At 40.7% G+C, this 21540-nt stretch overlaps 1 protein-coding gene and 1 long non-coding RNA gene across 2 annotated transcripts; one reads left to right on the top strand and one right to left on the bottom strand.

The window, feature by feature from the left end:
* Positions 1–3448: 3448 nt before the first annotated feature.
* On the bottom strand, positions 3449–9419 carry npas4a (neuronal PAS domain protein 4a). The gene is made up of 8 exons (XM_020635755.3): positions 8788–9419; positions 8234–8397; positions 8034–8136; positions 7642–7945; positions 7422–7531; positions 7156–7291; positions 5249–7026; positions 3449–5128 (listed from the first exon to the last, which is right to left on the bottom strand). The coding sequence occupies exons 1-8, from the start codon at positions 8960–8962 to the stop codon at positions 5100–5102; spliced, it is 2799 nt and encodes a 932-aa protein (XP_020491411.2). The 5' UTR covers positions 8963–9419; the 3' UTR covers positions 3449–5099.
* A 2177-nt stretch (positions 9420–11596) lies between these two features.
* LOC136179985 (uncharacterized) lies at positions 11597–21516 on the top strand. Its single transcript, XR_010666904.1, has 3 exons — positions 11597–11885; positions 17708–17756; positions 20286–21516. It is a non-coding gene; the product is annotated as an uncharacterized lncRNA (long non-coding RNA).
* The last annotated feature ends 24 nt before the right edge of the window (positions 21517–21540 follow it).

The following is a 21540-nucleotide window of genomic DNA, read 5'->3' as shown; positions in this document are numbered from 1 at the left end:
ATAAACTGGAACTTAAAAAAGTAAACATATTATTAAAGAATATACATGACCATTTCATGTTATCCATTAAAAAATGTCTACTCTACAGAACCTAAGACTTTGATTAGTTTATTGGTGTTAAAACATGTTAACTTAAGTAACAGGATTTTTTTTAACATATACTGAACAAAAAAATGAACACAAAAAAATATATACTGACAACTTTTCTTATGTATCAATAAATTTGTGAGGTGTCTCATATCGAGAGCAGCCCAATACACACCTGCCGTACACGTTTGTTAAAATGATGCTGTTTAATTATTGTCTTGATTTTCTGCTAATGTCTTGTTAACTAATATCTTGGCAAAGAAAAGATGCTGAAACAGAGATTAAAACAAGCTTGAGTGCAACATGTTGCTTTGTGTGCAAAAAACCCATTTACTTTCAAGTTGGTAATGGGAACAAAAACAAAAGTGTAATGTTCATATTTTTGTTCAGTATGTGTAAAAGGTTCAGCCTTATGGATTCATTTAAAACTAGAACAGAAACAGTTAATACAGTAAGTGAATTTACAGAAAAGGTGTTTTTCAACTTCTCAAATGTGAGGACTTGAAGTTTTCCAGATTTACAATGTGAGTTTGGTTTTTGATATCAGTCGGACAAAATAAACAAAAAAAAATATTTGAAAATGTCTACTGTGACAAGGCAAGGCTAATTTTTTGATATATTACATTTCAGCAACAAGGCAGTTCAAAGTGCCTTCAGACAAAAAAATCAGAGGGAAGATAAAATGGAAATTGAAAAACAAGCTTAAATGTAATGAGACAGTAGTTAAAGACATGAAGCATCAAAGCAGGCGCTAAAACGTAATAAGGCAGCTTTAAATAAAAGTCAAAGTTACAGTGCCGGGTTATATAGTGAAAATAGGTTTGAAGATTACTTGTAAAAAAGGCAGTTGTAAAAATGATTACTCTTCAACTTTGTTTTAAAAGAACAGAATTTCAGCAGACTGGCAGTTTTCTGAGAGTTTGTTCCTGATATAGGGAGCATAAAACCTAAACACTGGTACAGAAAGCAGACCTGTACCAGACGGACAGCAATAGACCAACAAAAGTATTTTAAAATCTATTCTCTGAGAGCAAGGAACCAGTGTCAGGACCTCAGAACTGGATTGATGTGATCCACTTTCTTGGTTTTAGTAAGGACTCTACCCGCAGCATTGAGAATATAATAACTTTTTTTAAAATCTGAGCCAGTGGAAGCATAGATGCTTAACAAAAGAGGCCCCAGTATGGAGCCTTGGGGAACTCCACACTGTCAAATGCAGCAATGAGATCCAGGACTAAGACTGAAGTTGTGCCGCTGTCTGTTCAGGCAGATGTTGTTAAACACCTTAACAAGAGTGGTATCAGTGCTGTTATGCGATCAAACCTGACTGGAAGACATCAGAGCAGTTGTTTAGTCTCAAGAAGTTATTTAACTTTTGTAAATCTGCTTTTTCAATGATTTTACTTAAAAAAAAAAAGTCAAATTTGATATAGGCCTTTAATTATTCATTCTTGACTTATCTAGATTGTTCTTTTGTTAACAGTGGCTTGATGACTGCTGTTTTCAGGGCCTGCATGAAGCCATCTGAGTGAAGAGACAAGTTTACAATCTGTAACAGATCTGACACTATGTTTTGCTTTGCTTTTTTATGACACAGAGACTTTAGTTTAAATTGTCAACAGTTTTCCCACTTTTCTTTTTCAAGAAATCACAAATCACAAATGTATTGACTAATAAATTATGACAGTCATTAGTTGCTGCCTTATACTGGAACAAAGTTAAACACGTAGAAATCATTGCGACTGTTCTGCATTTGTCTTATAAAGATGTACATCAATGTCCGAAAACATTATTTTTTAACTTTTTAACATCATTCCAACTTGTGCTTTCAACATGTAATTATTCACTGTTAATGTTCTCTTTCTTCATACAGCTTATGAAGAATTCTTAATTCTTACTCTTAACATGATATAAAAGCCCTTTTCTGTTCAGAAACCTCCAACTCTACAGTCCAGGGGAAGACGATGGTAGAGTTGAAACAGGACTGCAATCACAAGTGTTTATTGAGTCATCACCAGCTCCTTTTGTCCCTGTGTCAGGTACAGAAACCCAAATTCATTGTAAATGGACAAATTAACTTGTGCAACTTGAATGAGTTGCAAAAAGCTCTTTGGATTAAAATGTGATTAACATACAGCCACACAAATATCAATCTTTATGCTACTATTTCTCCACCACAGCTGATCCATGTATCACTGCCTGGCGTACACAAAGACATAGCAGGTGTCTTCAAGGCCAATTAAAACAGAACCATGTGAGTATTTTATAAATCAGACATTTTAAACTGTGAACCTATCTATTATTTGTTCCTATTTAAATCTCAACCATATATCCCTACATGGCCTTTGTGTAAGCTCTGAACAGTGAGTTTTTATTCCTCACACTAGCCTTTTTCTAACCCTTTTCCTAACATGGCTTCTTACACCATGCACACAGGCGATCTGCTGTGTTGCAGTGCTGCTCTTTTCCACAAGATAGCAGCAGTCAGCTGTGCAGCTCTTCCTCCTCCACTCCTCTTTAGTCTATCACAGACACTGCATCAGTTAGTGATGGAAAGAAGTGTTCACCTGCAAACAACCAGAATAATGTTTCTCTTTTGTTTTACTTCATTACACAAATAGGAATCTGTATTATCTTTTATGTGGCACAGGTGATGAGATCAAGCAGAAGGTACATTCTATTAGACCTCAATCTATAAAACTAATCTTCTATCTTTCATAACTCACAAAAAATATTTCCTGTATATGTTATACTTTCCTTGCTGTGGCGTCAGAAAATCACTTTGTCCCACATCCCTCTTTACTGTACCTCTAATTTTAGCCTCCCCTCATTCTTTCTTTGTTCCCCTCCTCTCTCTAGCCCTCCCTTCTTCACTCCTTCTGAATGGAGGCTGAGAATAGACAGAGGCTGCCTCAGTCACAGCTCTAGAGCAGGAATGCCTATATATGGAGTCTTACACCACGCTGTTCGCTGACACACTCACAGGTACACCCAGTGAATGTGGGCTACTGTGATTGTAAAGAGGGTTGGAAAAGGGAGGGGGGGGGGGGGGCGTATGCCTACTATTATGAGTGTACGTACATCATCATAAGTGGGCGTGCACACGCTTGTATGCAAAAAAAAAAAACCTTGATGCCAAGTGTGTGCGTCAGTCTGAGTCAGATAGTGTCTCATTCTGTCTCGTCATGTGTGTGCGTCAGTGCTGTTGCTGAGCGAATCTCGCTCCAGGGGAAGAAATGGAGGAGAGCGCGGGGAGGGAGACAGAGAGGAGGCAGGGATGGTGGAATGATGATGCTTGTGATGATGAGGAGGCTGACGAGGAGGAACGAGAGGCTTGACTGTGACGACACAGACACATCAGTCGCATTAAGTGCACTTTAATATAAATGCATTTGTATGACAATCAAATACACTTATAAGCAACACAAAAGAACACTGGTCCACAATGTCCATTCTGCAGTAAGTAAGATGTTCAGAATATATTCCATTTTAGGCGATAAAAATCTCTTTCTCATATATACAGGCCAATAACAATTTCATACAAATGTACAAATGTGTACAACCTTTCTGAAAAGATCATATGCCTATATCCACAGACATAATGCATATGTAATAACATATTTTTTTCAATGTCACACATACAATATAGTAATTTTACACATGTATATTAACTTAGCCTTGAATAGCTAGAACGTAGGAATCAATCCTTTACTTGACCGTAGACAACTCTACGTGAGCATGTCGACACCATGGGAATAGTACCATTCTCAACCCGTGTCGCTTGGTAACTGAATAGAAATAGCACCCCATCCCTATTTTCATTTTTTAAAACAAAACTTTGTGTATTCTAACCCCTCTCAAAAAAGAAGAATCACTCATTCACATAGTCAATTGTGCCTCGTTTCACCGCGCTCCAGTGGAGCATCGATGTAAAAGTCCACGTGTCATGGACAGTAGAAAGAGTTCAGCAGGTCAGGGCCATCTCAGGCACACAGGAGCCGCTATATGCTGCCAGCATTGCAAATATTGATGCTGCAACAATATCCAGCTGACTGTCCCCAAGACCAGTAGGGACCTGAAGAGCTCACATTCAGAGTCTAATGTACAGTACGACAAAAGCAGTGTGTTTGTGGCATGATCGGAGCTCTGGCAAACTTCCAGACATTCTCTTGTTTGGTTTAACATCTCGTAAAAGTAACAAACACTTTTAACATTTTGGAGATCTTCACATGCCGGCATCTCTTCAGATGTTCTCTTTTTTGTTTGCACATCACATTGATACACAAAATTGTAGATGGAGAGATAAATATGAAAAGTTAAAGGTTTGAAGCAGCAAACTCAAAGCTCAAAGTATTTCAGGTTTAAAGTCGATTTCTGTTTGAAGTCGCCTTGAAGGCTTGGAGGAAAATAAGGTGCTTTTAAAGCAGAGCTGTTCTAGCTCTGATGCAGGTTATCTCTCTTAATTTGAAATACAGATAGTGCTCATCCTAAGGATGCATAAAAATTGTAAACATTTGACTTCCAATACATTTGAGGTTTGGGTTTGCATTGCTGCATAACAGGCAAAAATGCTATAATTCCCTATTTCCCTATTGAAATAGCAATAATGTTTTTGTTCACAACAGATTTTCACTACGAGTGAATACAAATGCGCGTCTGGAAGTAAAACAGCGCAAAACAATTTCAGAGAGTTTTCTCTGATCATATCTGAAGCTCATGTTACAGAGAAGCTGAAAGACACCACATGGACTCAAAACCCAGTCAGTTATGGGTCCATGTGGTTGCACCATCATGTTTATGTTGCACCAGGTTTGTAGATTTTTACAGATTAATGACTGAACAAAAATATAAAGCCAATCTTTGTTCTCAGGAGACATGTAGGCATTAAAGTCCTTAATTCGTATATACATTATGTATATTTATACACTTAATTATTTTTTACTTTTCAGTAAAAGGGGCTCCACAAAATATGACAATATGCCATACTTAATGAAGTAAGTCACAGACTTATTTTAGAACGGAGGAACACTTCCACTCCCATCTGAAAGACACAAAGAGAAAAGAGAGAAAGATTAAGTCAGTGGTGTGTTTTCAAAGATGTTTTCATCTGATTTTGGAAGACTTATGTAAAAACAGAGAGACAAAAGAGAAGGATTCTCACCTTTGTGGAAGCACTGTGGCGATGGATGACATTGGAGTTGATACAACTCAGGTTGTTGCCCTAAGCCAGGGGCGATCGAGGCACCTGCCCCAAACATGGGTTCCAGGACGGACAGTTCCTCCAGGAGGGACTGAGTGCAAGACACAGCGGGTGAGGGCGAGACAATGGGCGAGGAGGTGGCGGGGCCAGGGGAGGCAGTGAGGATGAGAGGAGGGGAAGCCGGGATGGAGGAGCAGGAGGACACAGGAGATGACACCACCTCAATCTCCATGGCTTCCTCCGCTAGCCCCTCCCCTTCCGCTTTGGCCCCGGCCTCAGCCGCCACAGTCGCCCCACACCCGGCCATGGAGTTACAACGCGCCGATTGGACGCTACAGAAGTGGCCCACTCCCTCAAACTGGGAGGGTTGGTGCCAGCACACAGGGGTCTGCGGAGAGGTCGGGCTTGAGGAATTTGGTATAGGGGAGGGGGAGGGGGAGGGAAAGCTGGTGGGCTGAGGAGGAGTGAAGTCATCTTGGAGGAGGGTTTCTAGGACGCTCTCTTCAAACAGAGATTCATCGTCATCAAGGAAGATGGGAATGTCCAGACCTCGCCATGCTTTAATGGGATAAAACTCCCTAAGCATGTGCACTGAATCTACATCTGTGGTGTCTGTGGGAAGAGACAGGAAGGGGGAGGGAGGGGAGGAGGAGGGGGACATTGAGGGAGGAGAAAGTTTGGACAGGAGGGGATCCAGGTAGAACCCCTCAGCCAGAGAGCTGATGTGCTGAGCTAAGAGGGAGATCTCCGCCCGTTCCTTCTCCCGCTCTCTCTCCAGTGAGAAGAAAGAGAGGCAGGGCTGTTTACCAGGAGAGGCCTCGGGGGTGAGGAGGCCCTCAGGGGGACACTGGAGGGGCCCCAGTGGTACGTCCACATAGAGCGGACCCCGTACTTCAGGTAGGGTCATCAATGTGCAGTCTCCATCTCCTGGGCTGTCGGGGGTAGGGGGCAGTTTCTCATAGAGAGAGCCACTGCAAGGCTCGATAGAAAATAGGAAGTCACTGGATGAAACGGGAAGAGCGAGGGGGAGTTTAGCAGACAGCGTGGTGGGGGGTGCAGGGCTGGAGGCAGTGGTTGGTGGGGCTGAGGGTGACACTGAAGGGGCAATGGAGGTGGTGGCACAGGCTGTTGTAGCAGAGGGTGGAGGGGTGGTAGTGCCAGTGGGGTCGAAGCTGAAGAGGGGTTCACCGAACGGGAAGGCTGCCCCTCCAATGTGGGGGGTGTAGGGGGGTGTGCACACAAACTCTTTGGTCTGCTGAGCCTGTGGGGTGGGCGCTGGGGGGAGGGGCAGGGGGAGAGAGGGGAGGGGAGGGTCGAGCTGGAAGGATGGCGGTAAGAGGATGTTCTGAGTTAAAAAGTCTAAGTCTGCTACTGTCTCAACAGTGACCGGGGTGGGGGAGGAGGCAGTGGAGGGGTTCTCTGGCAGGTGCTGCTGAAAGAAGCTTTCCTCCTCCATAGAGGAGATGCTGGAGCGGGGGTCTCCCTCCACCTGCATGGCCTCAGCAGCAGAGCTCCCAGGTTCATCAGAGGAGCCCACACTGCAGCCCGCGGTGCTGAAGTCGAAGGACTGGCCAGAAAGGCCACTGCTGCCCGGGGTGAAGACCTGGTCTGGACTGGACAGGGTCTCTGGAGACTGGAGGCTCAGACCCTCCTGCTGAGAGGTTCCAGCACTCAGGACCAGTGTCAGCTGGGTCTGTTCTGAGCTTAGCTGATGGCGCACCGACCAGGCCTCTGACTCGCTGAGAGGGAGAAGACCCAAGAGAAAAGGGAGTTAGGATGTTATTTTTAAAAATTTTAATCATTCTTACATTTTGAAACTGATGATTTATGTTTAAAACATTAAAAAAAAAAAAAAAAACACTATGTACCTGATGACATAGTTGTTGCTGCTGATGGGGATTTCTCCAGGCTGCAGCTGTAGCACCATGTAGATCCAAACCCAAGTCTGGTCCTGAGCCTGCAAGCGCACTACCATCTCAGCCCTGCCTTCTCCTCCCTCTCTCACTGTGAAGCAACAGTCAAAATCAGCTCATCATCCTGTTAATCATCGTGCTGTTTTATCACTGTGTGGATGTGTGTGCAACTGTGTGTGGGCATGGATGGTAGTAACTGTATGTGTGAAGAGTACACTTACATAGGCTGCGGTGCTGAGCGGAGGCATGTGACAGATCCTGTGGGTGGAGGAGGCTGTACCAGGAGCGCGAGCGTAAAGCTGTCACATCAAAGCCAAGATATGTGCTCACACTGCAGGGGAGAGTGGGTGGAGATGTGTTAGAGGGATAATGCTTCACCCATTTAGTTATATCATACACAGATTTAAACGCTCCAACAGGTGGAGTTGATCTTTGACTCACCTGTTCTGTGCGGCCTGCAGCCGCATGTCCCGGCCGTGCTGGGAGTAGAAGCAGGCCAGGAACAGGTTAGTCTCAGCTAGAGGAGGTGTAGAGGATGAATCCCTCTCTGCCCCGGAGCGGGTCGGATGAGGCTCCAGAGGGGAGCAAAAACACACCCAGACAGGGTTGGAGGTCCAGTAGGAGCTTGTGGCGAGAGAAGAAGAGGGGGGAGAGAGGCGGCGTGCTCGGATCAGGACCAGCTTGTTCCCAGCACTCTGCCTCCGCACAGACTTGGAAGTGTTGAAACGGCAGCGGAAGAGATGATCTGTTGAGGAGAGGAGGGTTATTAAAAATCATGGAGGGGGGGAAAAAAAATCTATTTTCAAAAATTAAATTTGAACATTTTGTCTTACCAATCTCAAGTGACGTGGATGCCGACAGGTTGCTCCTCATTATGAAGTGGTCTGAAGCGTCAATGATATCGTACACGCTGTCCCCCTGTGCCACAAGGTCCACCTGGAAAATAACAGAAACGTTATTTAAAAAGCCCAAAACACAGCTTAAATATCCCTCTATTTAACCACAAATCAATGTAATCTGAGTGTGGACTCACCATGGAGTGTCCGAGATGCTCAGAGACGCTGTCTGACAGATACAGGAGCTTTCCTTCCCCCGTCAGCAGCATCAAAAAGCCCGGCAGCGCCTGCATCAACTCCGACAACTCGTGGAAAGACAGAAACCTGGCGCTCTCCTCTACACCACCAGCAGCTCCCGCTTCTAAAGGGAAAACAAATAAGAAATGGACAAAAAGCCATATTAGTTATTTCATCTAATCTTATTGGAATAGGGATAAATGATTTGTTACCGAAGAGAAACGTATCCGCAGTGTGTTTCAGCACCATGGACAGCGCTAGTGCTGAAATAATGCGGCTAAAGCATTTCAGAACCACGGACAGCGACACATTGAGCCTAAAACGTTTTTATCAGCTTCTACATCGACCATTTAAGATTATTAATGACCCACATCCATCCTATTTTGCCGAAAATGAATTTAATTTAATAAACAATTGCCAGTATTGCCTCTAAGACACTTGTTGATTCCACTACTGTGAGCAGCCTGTCTCTGCAGCAGTTCATATCAACAGGTCGTTTTCAGCCATTTCTTACCTTGATTAAAAAAGACGGATTTCCTGGTGTACATGCAGGCAAGCGACATGATGTGCAGGTATGACAGCCGCGCTTTATCTGCATCGGAGATTGGCAACAAGTCCTTCAGGTTCCGGATCTCGGCGTTGATCTGGTCCCGTCGAGCCTTGGATGCTCCTTTGGTCGAGCGGTACATTGTGGCCGGTTGTTGCGGATGTGAAGTATCGAAATTCCTTCAGGTTTGAGTTGGGCAGATGTTGTGTTGGTTAAAGCCTCGCGCCTCGACTGGAGTCGATGTACCCTGTCTCCGAGGTGGGTTTACAGACAGGTTGTAAGATTGGAAAAAGAAGCTCTGAGATGTGTCATTGGACTTTCATCACAACTCTTTGTGTATTTTCCAGAGTAAGGTTAAATAACCTCCTCCTGTCCTGTGCGCTTTAGTTCTGCCGCCACAGCGTCCAGCTCAGGTGCTGGCCGGCTGCTGGATGTCTGTCCCCCGCTCGGAGTGCAGGTGAATCGGCGGCTGTGTTCGCCGTCTCTCACAGAAGTCCGGAACCCGTAAATCTGGTTGAGGGACTCTGCTCGCAAGTCACTTATATAGTCTGGGACTCCGCCGGAGAAGGGGGGCTCCCAACGCACCAACACCGACGTAAAAGGGAGGGAGGGGGGTGAAGAAGAAGAGGGGCCGATGTTTCTCATATCAGTGTTTGCAATGGTGAAACTCTCCCCCCTCCTTCCCGCGTGCCCTCTCCTTTCAGTGACTCTTCCTCGACGTCAGTTCTTCCCTCTAGTCGGTGATGACGTAGGGCAAAAATCGGGAGCTCCGGCGACGCAAAAAGCCCGATTTGGACAAAACCGAGTAAGGGGCGGAGCAAGAGTAAAACGTAAACGGAGTCACCGGACTCCGGTGTATTGGAGGAGGAGGGGGTGCAGGCGGAGGATGAGGAGGAAGGAATTGGGAGACTGTGCTGCATACGAAATAGGTCTCTGTGTTTATATGTCTGGCAGCAGATTTAGGCTACCCGTCAGTGCCTGTTTGTCCGCAGCTGTCAGTGAACACAGCTGGTGCTTCTTATGAGCGACTGCATTTTTACTGTCAACATTTAAAACATGTTAGACTGATGGAGCTCGACTAAAGACAACATGATACAGGACGCGATATATATGAATATGGACATTGAGAATGTTTCTCATCGTGTCTGGCGTCCTTTATGAATGGACACCTAACCGAGCTGCTGAAACATTATTGCAAAAACCTGCACATAAACTGCAAATGGCTTCATTTTTTTATTTAGCCATACATTAATCCCGTTGCCACAATTCACGTTCTCTTATTCTGTTAAGACTAAATAATTGGCGTGACGTCTTATGGTTTAGAAAATACATACATACATATTAGTATGTTTCATGCAAAATGAATAGATATGTAAACCAGGTCTTTGCTCATTATTTCCTATTATTTTCGATGTAAAAAAAACATTATTTCTGAGACCGATTTAAACGATCATTGGTCTCAATCTGGGCATTGCCAGCCTCACATACAGACAGCACTGCGCAAACAGCTGGCCAGTTGGACCAGTAAGACACCAGTGTGTGACCATGAACGCCCAGCAACCATCACTTCCCAGATACAATCTCTTATAACAGCTGAATAAATTACACTGTGTCACTGTCTTCTCTCTGTTTAAAACGTACAAAGACGATGTCCTAAAAGCTTAATGAAAACTGAACCCATTTTAATGAATGACATTCATGAATGATTCCACGCGCGCGCGCACACAGCATCCAGTGTTGCGCAACCCGTCGCCAGTCGCACGTGAAGTAAACCTAGCAGTATCTAAAAATAGATCTCACAGGTGACCCGCACAATCGCGCGCCCCCGCAGCCAGATCCAGTTCATCCTATTTATAGAGAGGAGATGCACTTTTAGTGCCCAGAAATAGATGTGTAAGCGTGTACATCATATGTGGAGCACTCATACGCACACAAACACCTGGTTCTGTGCCACACACACACACACACACACACACACACACACACACACACACACACACGTTACATCGGGACAAATAATACGTACGTGCGTATTAGACCTGACTCAAATTTTGTTGAAACAGTGTTGACCCCGGACTTGACAGGTTTGATTTTACAATTGTTCAATATGAGTATAGTAGGCTACCTATGTGTCTACATCAGCTGGATGAATGCAAAACAATGTACAGCCAACGTTACAAGCCCATTTGGTAAAGCCCTTTACTTTGCTTCACAATCTATTATTTCTAATTGTTGAATATGCAGAAAATATCATGTGATGCATCATCCTGCTTTTTTTGGGGACCTTCTTTCTTCTTTTCTCTCTCTCTCTCTCTCTCTCTCTCTCTCTCTCTGTTTGTGTGTGTGTCTGCTTTTGGTTCTGTATTTTCTCGCAGGGGTGCTTGTGGGTCTCCTCCTTTGAGGTCTGTTTTTGTCTCATATTTCTTTGGCTTTCTTAGCGGATGAGTCAGCCTTCTCTGCTTTCTTTTTTTGTAGTTTTATTTCCATCACTGGTTCCTGTTTGCTAATGACCCAAAGGTAACAGATGTTACCGGATAATCAGAGAAGAATGACAGACGTGCACCTTTAGAGAAACTGAGTCATTTATATGTTTCCCACTCAGAATTCTGTAAGACATGTGTTACATGTGTTTCTCCCGTGGTCCTGCAGCAGCAGAAATTAGAGATATGGACTGTCCTCTCTTCTGCAGTGCACGTAGGTGAGCAGAGAGGAATAAACCACCACTGAAATCACACAACAGCCTGCTGCTGAGGGGACCGTCATGTGCCAGGACAGTGACATCAGTTTCCTTTGGGCTGTTCTTGATGTTTCGTTATGCTCATTCATTAATGAAAGCTCACTCTGAGAGAAAATAATTAATCAGAGGTTGAGAAATCCTTTTTATTTATTTTTTTATCTATTTTAATCGAGCCATGAAAAACATAACCATGCTTTTTGTTTTTAGGTGCTTCCACTATCTCTTCACTTGGTTTGATGGGGTTTTGTTCCCAAAGCTGAGGCAAAGATCATCCAAACATTATTCCTCCTGCTGAAAATGCTGAATATAATTGAATTCCAGCGTTGAGGTGAGTGCCCTGCAGGTGAGAATGTCTAAATGTCAAAACTAAAAATTAAACATTAGAGTGTAATTCTGAAATACACTATGGCATAAGAGCTCACAATACTGATAAGCCCCTTTCTTATTAAACAGGAAATACATCAAAATTTAGATACCAGATTCCACTGAATTCTTTTCTTTGTTAAAAATGCCAACCGTTCTCTGCTTTTTACTGCATGATTATTACTGTATGAAAATGTAGTTGTAAGGCTGTTCATTAGAGAAAATAAGCATTTTGAGGAAAGGTGATGCACATGTTTATCTTTCTTTCTTGCATTTGTAGAACAAAAACTAAAATACTTCATAGAGGAAATGCAGATTACATCATAGTTTAAAAGAGAAACTAGTCACAGCCCATATCTCCATGCTGTCCAGCTTTGACAGTCTATTCATAGTAAGAATCACCAGGTGGACAAATCTTTTTCTAACTTATTGACAGTTACAAAGTGTTGTTCTTTTGTCTTTTGTAGCTGAAAAACTTTAGTCTGTGTGGTAAGCAGTGTATAGAGGAATTTATCCTTTTTCCCAGTAATAATTCTCTCAGAATGTGACTCTACTTCTCACTTGATTGAATTCCTTGGTAAAGAAAGAAAATTGTGCAAAGACCTTCGGCAGTACGTTTGCAAATTGGTCGAAGGATGTAATGCAATATATGTTTGCAGTCACAAGATAACAAATTGTTCTCTACAACATGTAAACCTCCCAAAATGTTCCTCTACTTTGCCTCTCAGAGCCATTAGTGATCTTCAAATGTTCAGATTCATCAACATAACTACTCCAGCCTTCATGGTACATATCATTAAAAATAAGAAACAATAAATTAAGACAGACAAAAAACATATTTAAGTAAACTGCATCATTAAGTAGCTGAAAAGCAAGTCGGAGGCCTTTCCTCGTCCTCGTCATCATTACATTTAATAATGACAGTCAACAATCTTTTACAACTAAAAAGTTTTTTTTCCCAAAGATGACTGACCGCAAAATGACTTACATCTGGTGTTTGGCCTTGTTAGCAGTCACCTTCCGCTACAGATCAAATGAAGTAGTCAACTATATAAGAGCCAACAATCTATGTTTATTATAATACATTATGTATGTTAAAATGCTAACATGCTTTATAATTAATATATATTACGGCAAATAAAAATCACTTTGCTCAGTCTAGTTACTCAGTCTTTTCACGATGTGAGGCCCAAGTTAATGTCATGATACAGAGATTCTGCAATCATTGATATATTGCTAGACAATCACTTAATGACGCATCACAATATCTGACTAATTGAAGAATATAAAATGCCCCTAAATGATAACATGCTTTGTGATTAATGTATTTTTTTACCCCTTATCATGCTTCATCCTTTAGCTTCTTATCATCACTGTCTGACATTATCCTGTTCAATTCACGTTAACCTCATTCATGTCATAAGCACCTCTATGTGGAGTCATGAAGTGGGGATCAATAGTTTACTCGATGATGATGCGCTCACTGATTCCTCCTTGAGTCTGGAATTCAACATGTGAATCAGATTTTTCTCTGATTTGTGACTAAGCACCCATCCATTATTTGGTAATGTTGAGTTTTCATAGATCAACTTAAATGAAAAAAACACACTGGCAGATTTTCTGTGGTCAAAAATAACAAACTTATTTACGCAGGAGCTCCCAGAACAAAAACACTCAAAAGTTGTTTGTGTGTTTTGCACCCAGCAGTCTTGTGGGTACTTAAGCTGTCCCGGGGTCCCACACACTCTCTCGTCCAGAGCGTTGCCATTGTTGAGGTGGTCATGATAATCCCTGCTATTATGAGACAGGTTTGTGTTGGTAGCAGAGGTGGGTGGGAGGAACAACGTGGCTGTAGAGAGGCGGATGGGTGAAGAGCGAGGGGTCGCAGGGACGAGAGCCTCGTCTCCCTGACAGCAAATGGACTCAAATGAATCCAATTATCTGTTCGTCTTTGTGCCAGAACCGACTGTTTGTCTCAATATTCATGTGGAGGCTCATTTAGTCTTATAACCCTCTTTACTCCTTACTCAACCAGGCTCATTAAATCCATGATGAGATGTTTTTAACTGGTCCGAAAAACAGTCTCAAATTAATACTGATGCTTTCATAAGACCTAAATAAGAAAACAAGACCATCAGCAAGGAAAAACAGAAAAAGACCATATGTTTCCATAGTTATGTTTTGTAACTATAGCAGTTTTTGACTTTACCACAGGAGGAGAAATTATTATTCTATTTCTGATATTTTACCAGCATTACGTTATTGCTTATTTCCAGCCATATAATACACAAGCATGAACTAAACAACAAAGAAAGCTGCAAGAGAAAGTACAGGACAAAAACAATATTAGATTTTGGTCAATCATTCAGCGAACATAGAGAAGTGGGTTTCAAAACTGATCCTGATGTGATGTTTCCTCCGGGAAAAGTGTTTAATACTTTAACATGACTTCAATGTTACCTATCTATATGTCTCTGTCGGCAGTTTATCATGAACAGAAAACATTACGAGAGCATTCAACTTTAGCTTTATCAACAAAATAGTATATATATACAAATGATTCACAATCATATTAAAGTTATTCATCTTACATACAGTATATACTGAAGGCACAAAAAGACACATAACCTCATGCTATGCTACTGACAAACAGATATTCTTAAAGTAGAAAAATATTTTGAAAAGAAGTTGCAGGCTGATTTTGTCTTACATCAAAAACAAGTGCACACGCCTGACACTCAGCCAATAAGGTGGCCTGGTTGAACAGTAGGCAGGGTCAACTTGCAAAGAGAGAGAGAGGTCTAAAGTTCACAATCCTAGCTACACATCTCTACCCACACTGTTCTAACTAAACTTTTAAAAATAACAAAAAAAACATGTATTCATGGAGCACTTTCATATTTCAAACAATAGTTTACAAATTGCGTCGATGAATAAGAAAAACTCAAAACTCAGTATGCAAAAAAAGAACAATTAAACAACATGCTTGACACAGCATGATAATAAAAAGGTAAATGTGCTTGAGCTTGTACACACTGTATGTCACCCTTTACTCATCCACACTAATTCACCCTGAGCAGGTACAACATGCTTTCAAGTGATTATTCTATTAGAGCTAACACATGGCTGTGTGATTAGATTTTATACTCACCTAGTCTGATATCCATGCTATTTTCCTTTTTCACTCCTTATCTCACACCTTCACTTGCTCACATTTTTATTTCTCTCTAAGACAGACTCGATTCTTTTTACTAACTCAGATTTATCTCACATTCACACACTTTCGATTCTTCTCCAGTTCGCTCATTTACTCACATGTCAGTACTTTTGTTTCTTTTTCACTACTTTAGTACCTTCTGTCACTCTAATAGTCAGTCATATCATTATTTACTGAAGTGCATTTACCCACTCACATACAGTAGCTGCTCATTCATTTATTCATTCATTCATTCATGCTCTCATTCACTGACACACTCCTCCTGTGTTTGTTGTCCATTTATTCACTCCTTCTCACATTGACCAGAGTCACTCTCCCACATATTACCATATTTAACCTGTCAAATTCACTCATTTGAAGACATTTCAGACTCACACTCTATCTAAATAGTTATTCACACAATGAAACTCTCATTCACAGACACGTACACTCTGTCACTGTATTACACACACTAACACAGAAATACACACACTATGAGGATGTACAAAACGCAGGACTATTCTGGTTCTTTCTGTGCTCAAACACACACAGTCATTTTTCAGTACAGTCTACAACAGGTGTGACTTTCACAGCTCTGCTCAGTGCGGTTACGGGAACGAGCGGCATGTTCCTCCACAACCTGAGTCACCTCATCACAGAGAACAGAGTGTGTGTTAAACCTCCTTCACTGTGTGAGTTATTCAGGATTATCACATACAAAATGTCAACACTTCTACCCATGATGAGCCATAGATTGTGTGTTTACGGCGCTATAAATAACTTCATTATTTTAGGGGCACTATAGGGTGAAGTGTGCAGTACATAAGGAGAGGGATTCAACGGAAAATGTGTTTATCATGACAGAGGTGAAACATACTCGTCCTTTTTCCCTCTAAGACTGTCTTTTCTTTTTTTCTGTTTATTTTTACACCCAAGTCAAGGTCTGCTTCTTGAAAGGAAGGAGCTAATCTGTCGCCTAGCAACACCTCCAACTCCTGCAAGAGAGGGAGTGAGAGAGAGAGAGAAGTAAAGAGGAGAGGATGAGGAGTAAAATAAGGTGGATAATTTGTCCCCTTATAAGAATGGGGAGATAGTAAACCACAGATATTAGATACACATTTGAAACCTTTTTTTTTTGCAAACACAATCATGTAAAACTAATTCACATGAAGACATTAATTTTGACAACCACAAAGTCTGATCTGTCATAAATCTTAAATCTGTTATCTATGAATTCACAAGGCATACAAAAGAAACTTGGGCTAGTCAACCTCCTTGCCTCTCCCAGAAAGAGATAAACAAATACAAATAAACATATAAAGATCATTAAATATCAAGATTCCCCCATGATAACAAAAGAAGACAACAAAACTGATGAATTAATACAGAATCATACATGCAGCCCGATTATGAAAGCAAACAAAGTACACAAATAAACACAAGAAAACAAAGAGAAAAAAAAAACATATTGTGTGAGTTTGTTTAACAGTAAGCTATAGCAGTATAATCTCATAGCTGCGTGAGTAGACATGAAATTAAAGGTTGCCATACATTGGTGAAATTCATCTTAGAGCCTGGTAGAGAAAGTCTGATCTTATCTATCTTCAGAAACCGTAGCGTTTACATCTTCCTAATTTACAATTTAAGAATCAATAGTTAATCAAATTTAGGACAAGTTTCTGTAAAAGTGGAAATTACCTTACAAATCCAGGAGAGGGGACAAATTCACTCTACACTGCTGCATTGATAGTAAATGCCAAAAGATGTACTTTTTATAGAAAGATGCCCTCCACAAACCTGATTGATAAACTGTTTGTTTTTTAGCTAAAAAGCAGATAGAGACAGTAAACACAGGGAGGAAAGAGATGGGATGAGTGACACATCATGAAGACGTAGAGGGGATTCATTTAGTGAACATTATAACCAATATCTCACCAGGACACCCAGGTAGACTGATTGTGATTCATAAGATACCTGTTTCTAAATGACATTTTACATTATAAATCAGTCCATGAAGAGACATCAATAAGATTTCCAGGAAAGATCAAATCAAAGAACAATTGAATGCAACATACTCATGAGTAACAAAGACGTACAGATGAAGAGAGCAGATGAAGAGCGTTACATCACTATGTCATTTCTGATGACAGTGTCATTTTGAGGCAAGAAAATACTTAAAAATGTTGGTTTGGCTTCACTGTCTCATTTGTTCTTATTTTTGGGGAGTGATGGGAGGTTTTTTGTCAGAAAGCACGATAAAGAAAAGGACAGGAAATTTCATGTAAAGACAACGAAAGGGAAAATATAAAGAACTACAAAGAATGTGGTCAGGAAGTATATGCTATTCACTCATTAAGATTCATTATTTCAGGCCTTGAATTGACACTGTAAATATAATAGCACCACAAGCAATCAGAAAACAACATTTTAATTGGAGGAACTTTAAAATGAGGCTTTCAAAGGAAACCAAATAGGAGCTTATGTTAATAAAACACATAAAGAACAGGAGAAAATGTAAGATCATAGCATATTTAATATTTCACTATACTTAAAAATGTCTCTACCTTCTCCTCCCTCCAACCACACTGCAGTCTGTCTGATTTCACGCCCGATAGACCCGTGGACAGACGGACCCAACCTGTGAGTATGAACCACACCACAACCCACATATACACACACAGCTCCACCCACACTCCTCCTGCTCCTCTACTCCCGCCTTCATCCATCACTCCCCACCTCCTTCTCTCTGCTTGGCTTTGTTAGTCCATAGCCTTGTACCTTTTCTCTTCTTCTTTTTTTTCAATATCCTGTTTATTTTTAGCGGCCAGGGCAAAGAACAAGGGGGCAAAAGTTCTTTTGTTTAGTCTCAAGGTCTCTGGATTATACTTAAACTGTGCGGAGAAAACAGGACATGAATCAGTAATAGCTGAGATATTCCATTTAAGGATGTGGTCAAGTCTTTGTTTTACCAAGAGAGGTTGATTGACTCGGTCTGTTACAGAAATATAAGGGTTAAATAGGCATTTTTCTTAGATTTTAGTAGCAGTAAAAAACTGTTTTATGTTGTGAACTATGTGTTTGATTTTTCATTTTTATCATAAAAACCTTTTCATATGAAATTATTACCTTCAAAATCATGTAGATTTTTCCCCAATCTTATTTATTTTCCTTTTTTGGACACCCTGTTTCTCCCAGAGTACTGTACTGTTACATACCAGCACACACACTCTTTTTCTCAGCAGTTAAGTTGGTGCTGATGCAGGGTTGCCATGGTAACATGATGTAGATGTGTTACATCACTGGAGACCTCCTAGCAGCAGATCTTTCATTGAGGCCCCCTCCTCTCTCTCCTCCCCTCTTCTCCCTCTCTTGATTCACTCCTCTGCGTGTGTGTGTGTGTGTGTGTGTGTGTGTGTGTGTGTGTGTGTGTGTGTGTGTGTGTGTGTGTGTGTGTGTTGATTAACTCTGGTTCTTGTTGTCAAGAGTGAAAGGTCAGTAATTAATGAAAACATTAATGTGTTGGACCTGATTTGTTGAACCATTTTTCAGTTTGTGATAGCTAAAGAGTTCATTATGATGTTAATAATCCAGGTGTATGTTATTAGATAAGCAGGTAAAGTGAGATTTTGCATAACAGAAGCAGAGAGTGGGCTGATGAGAGTGAGGTAGGAACAGATGTGCTGAATGGGCTTCATATCAGCCAATAAACCACATTTGTACCTCGTTTCTTTTCTTAGACTCGCTCCAATTGTCCTCTTTTCTGTCCCTGTCCTTGCTCGAAATAAACCTCTATTATTGACTGGACATTTTGACACAGATCACGTGTCCCCACCTCACATAACGACTGTTACTGTTCACATCATTTTGTTCTCCACCTTTGTGTAGTCTGCTGTCCCGAGCAATTCACTGATTCATTCACTCTGGCCTGATTCATAAATTGGACTGGGTCAATTACTTGTCAGTCGTGGCTTGTTCATTTTTTCCATGTCAGACTTGTTGACTATCTTTAGTGCTCCAAAAATACAACAAACAGGACATATGTTATGTCAACAAGCTGGAGAACGGATAACAGGTTAGAAAATACCTTTTTAAGGGAAGCAGACCTTAATTAGATGCTATTTTTGTATCATTATTGACAAATTGTTTTGTTTCAAATAAGTAATATACCAACAATAAGCCTGTTTAGAGATATTGCTACTATTTTATCAGCTCTTTTCAAGTGTATTGGAGTACCCTGGAAGTGGATATACACAAAACTACAAAACCCTAGGTTCAGCTCTGACAGGAGAACTAATAAGGCACATTATTCATTTTAGATCTATTAACTCACTAAGCACTAAGGATTATAAGTTCATGCAAAACAGGTGATAAAGTCATTTTTTTACCATTTAAGATCATGTAGCTGCAAAAAGTAAAGTTATCTGTAAATAAGTGAATCCTTCTCTGATATGAAATGTTTCAATGTAAGTTTTAAACTAAAGCAAAAATAAAGATGGATTAGAAAAAGGTAAATTATTGAGTTAAACTCTCCTGCACTTATTGAGAGGCATTGTGTTAAATAGAAACAAACACACAAATAAGGGATTTTATCATTAAAGCACAGACAGCTTATCTGAAAAATTCAGATTTCTACTGTTTATTACTTCATGTCATAGTAGCAAAACAGGACTTAAATATAGAAAAAACACACGATTATACGCACAGTTACAGCATTTCTCAACAGAGAGGTAAATTAATCATAGTCAAAGATAGTCTCTAAATTGACAGGAACCAAAACAATCAGGGTTCAATACATAACATTTAGTTCCAGGCTGTTATATTGTGTGTTCTGTGTTTTACAAAATTGCTCTCCAGCTTCTGCACTCTGCCACTCACATAGCTTTCAGTTTTTCATCTCTGCTATTTTTCTCACAGCTGAATGTCTTTTCAGCATTGGTCCCTTTTGCCGCCACACACCCACACAGCCATAGCAACACGTTGTCGTTTCTTGGTAACCACATATACGCAATGAGCAAAGAAAGTGAAGGTATAGCAGGCATGGTGAGGTTTTGTTCAGAGACTTATATAAATCTGTCCAAGGCTCTCATGTTATCCTGTATGCCAAGATATGTTTGCTTCACAGACAAAAGAAGATAAAGTTGTTGTTCAAGGTTTTTTTTTTTTTTTCAGCTCATCATGGGTAGAAGAATTCATGATGTATTTGCAGTTATCCTCGAGAACACCTGCAGTCAGATTTCTTATTACACTGTTGTTAATTTCTGTCATGTGACCTAAAATCCTGCTCACAGCTGAACCTGCACTGAATCCCCAAGGTGTTTATGAGAGATTACACTGACCTGAGGTAATAAACACGCCCGGCAATTGAACCTGTAATTGGACCAGACTGATAAGCTAATTATTTCCAGAGCTAACAAGATATGACTCCTGCTGTATCATAAAGGGGCAATTCAGAAAGTGTATCAAACATAAGCTTCTTCCTGTGTGTATGTGGAGGTCACTAGTGGTCCAACAAATGTTCATATTTAAAGTTGGAAGAAGTAAATCCAGCAGGATTTATTCCTAAATGTTAGAAAATTAAATCATGACTTGTTTATTTGAAAAAAAAATGGACTTCTAGAAACTCAACACTGAAATAAATGTACATTTAAATGACAATGTGACCTGTTTTGTGTGTGTTTTTGTACGAAGGTACTGAATGTATCTTGGCCTTAATATAAGATAAGTTCTTGGAAACAAGCAGTGTCGGAGGCCTATCAGACACTGCCCTCACATGTTTTTCTTATACTTTCTTTCTTGCATTAGTTTCAGCATTAATTTCTGAAGCACATGTCAACATCATTATGTTAGCACTGTCACAGTCAATCCCCATTTCTCCAGGTTATTATAATCACCTACAGTAAAAAAAAAAAAAAACTGGCTAAACTGTAAAAAAAAGGTTTTTTTTTAAAACAGCAACAAATAGTTTCAATGTAGTTCAAGTGATGATTATTTGTCAGCCACTGTGGAGGTATCTATGGAGGTTTTCAAGGAGATGTAAATGGGTCCTTTATACAAATTGACCACGGTAATCATTGGAAATTTAAAACAGGAATAGAACATTAGCAAGGACATAAAAAAAACATTCGAAAGACATGTATGCTCCCACTGCCATTGTGAACAAATGAGTATGATGTTATTAAGTGTGCCTGAGTGTAGCCTCATCAAATAACTATCAGTAAATAAATATAAGCTTTACTGCTGTGGGTTTCTAGAATAAATAATGTAGTACAATAACAAACATGATTCCTCTGTTGGTTTCTATGATCAACGGTGCCTTTACCTTCTTTATTTCCTTTTTCTGATCTAGCCCTGTCAGGTGACCTTTGCCACCAAATAGGCAAGTTAGCTGTTGTCCTTTCAATCATCCACTGGAAACTGCAGATAT

This window comes from Labrus bergylta, chromosome 9 (assembly GCF_963930695.1).
Source record: "Labrus bergylta chromosome 9, fLabBer1.1, whole genome shotgun sequence".
In the NCBI taxonomy this organism is placed as follows: domain Eukaryota; kingdom Metazoa; phylum Chordata; class Actinopteri; order Labriformes; family Labridae; genus Labrus; species Labrus bergylta.
Note: the sequence above shows the minus strand (reverse complement) of the source record. Positions and strands in the feature narration are given on the sequence as shown.

Coding starts and splice junctions, on each gene's coding strand:
- npas4a (XM_020635755.3), bottom strand. CDS start 8,962: ATGTACCGCTCGACCAAAGGAGCATCCAAGGCTCGACGGGACCAGATC. Junction 7,292..7,421: donor CGCTCAGCACCGCAGCCTAT/GTAAGTGTACTC, acceptor GTTGCTTCACAG/TGAGAGAGGGAGGAGAAGGC. Junction 7,027..7,155: donor AGCAACAACTATGTCATCAG/GTACATAGTGTT, acceptor TCTCCCTCTCAG/CGAGTCAGAGGCCTGGTCGG.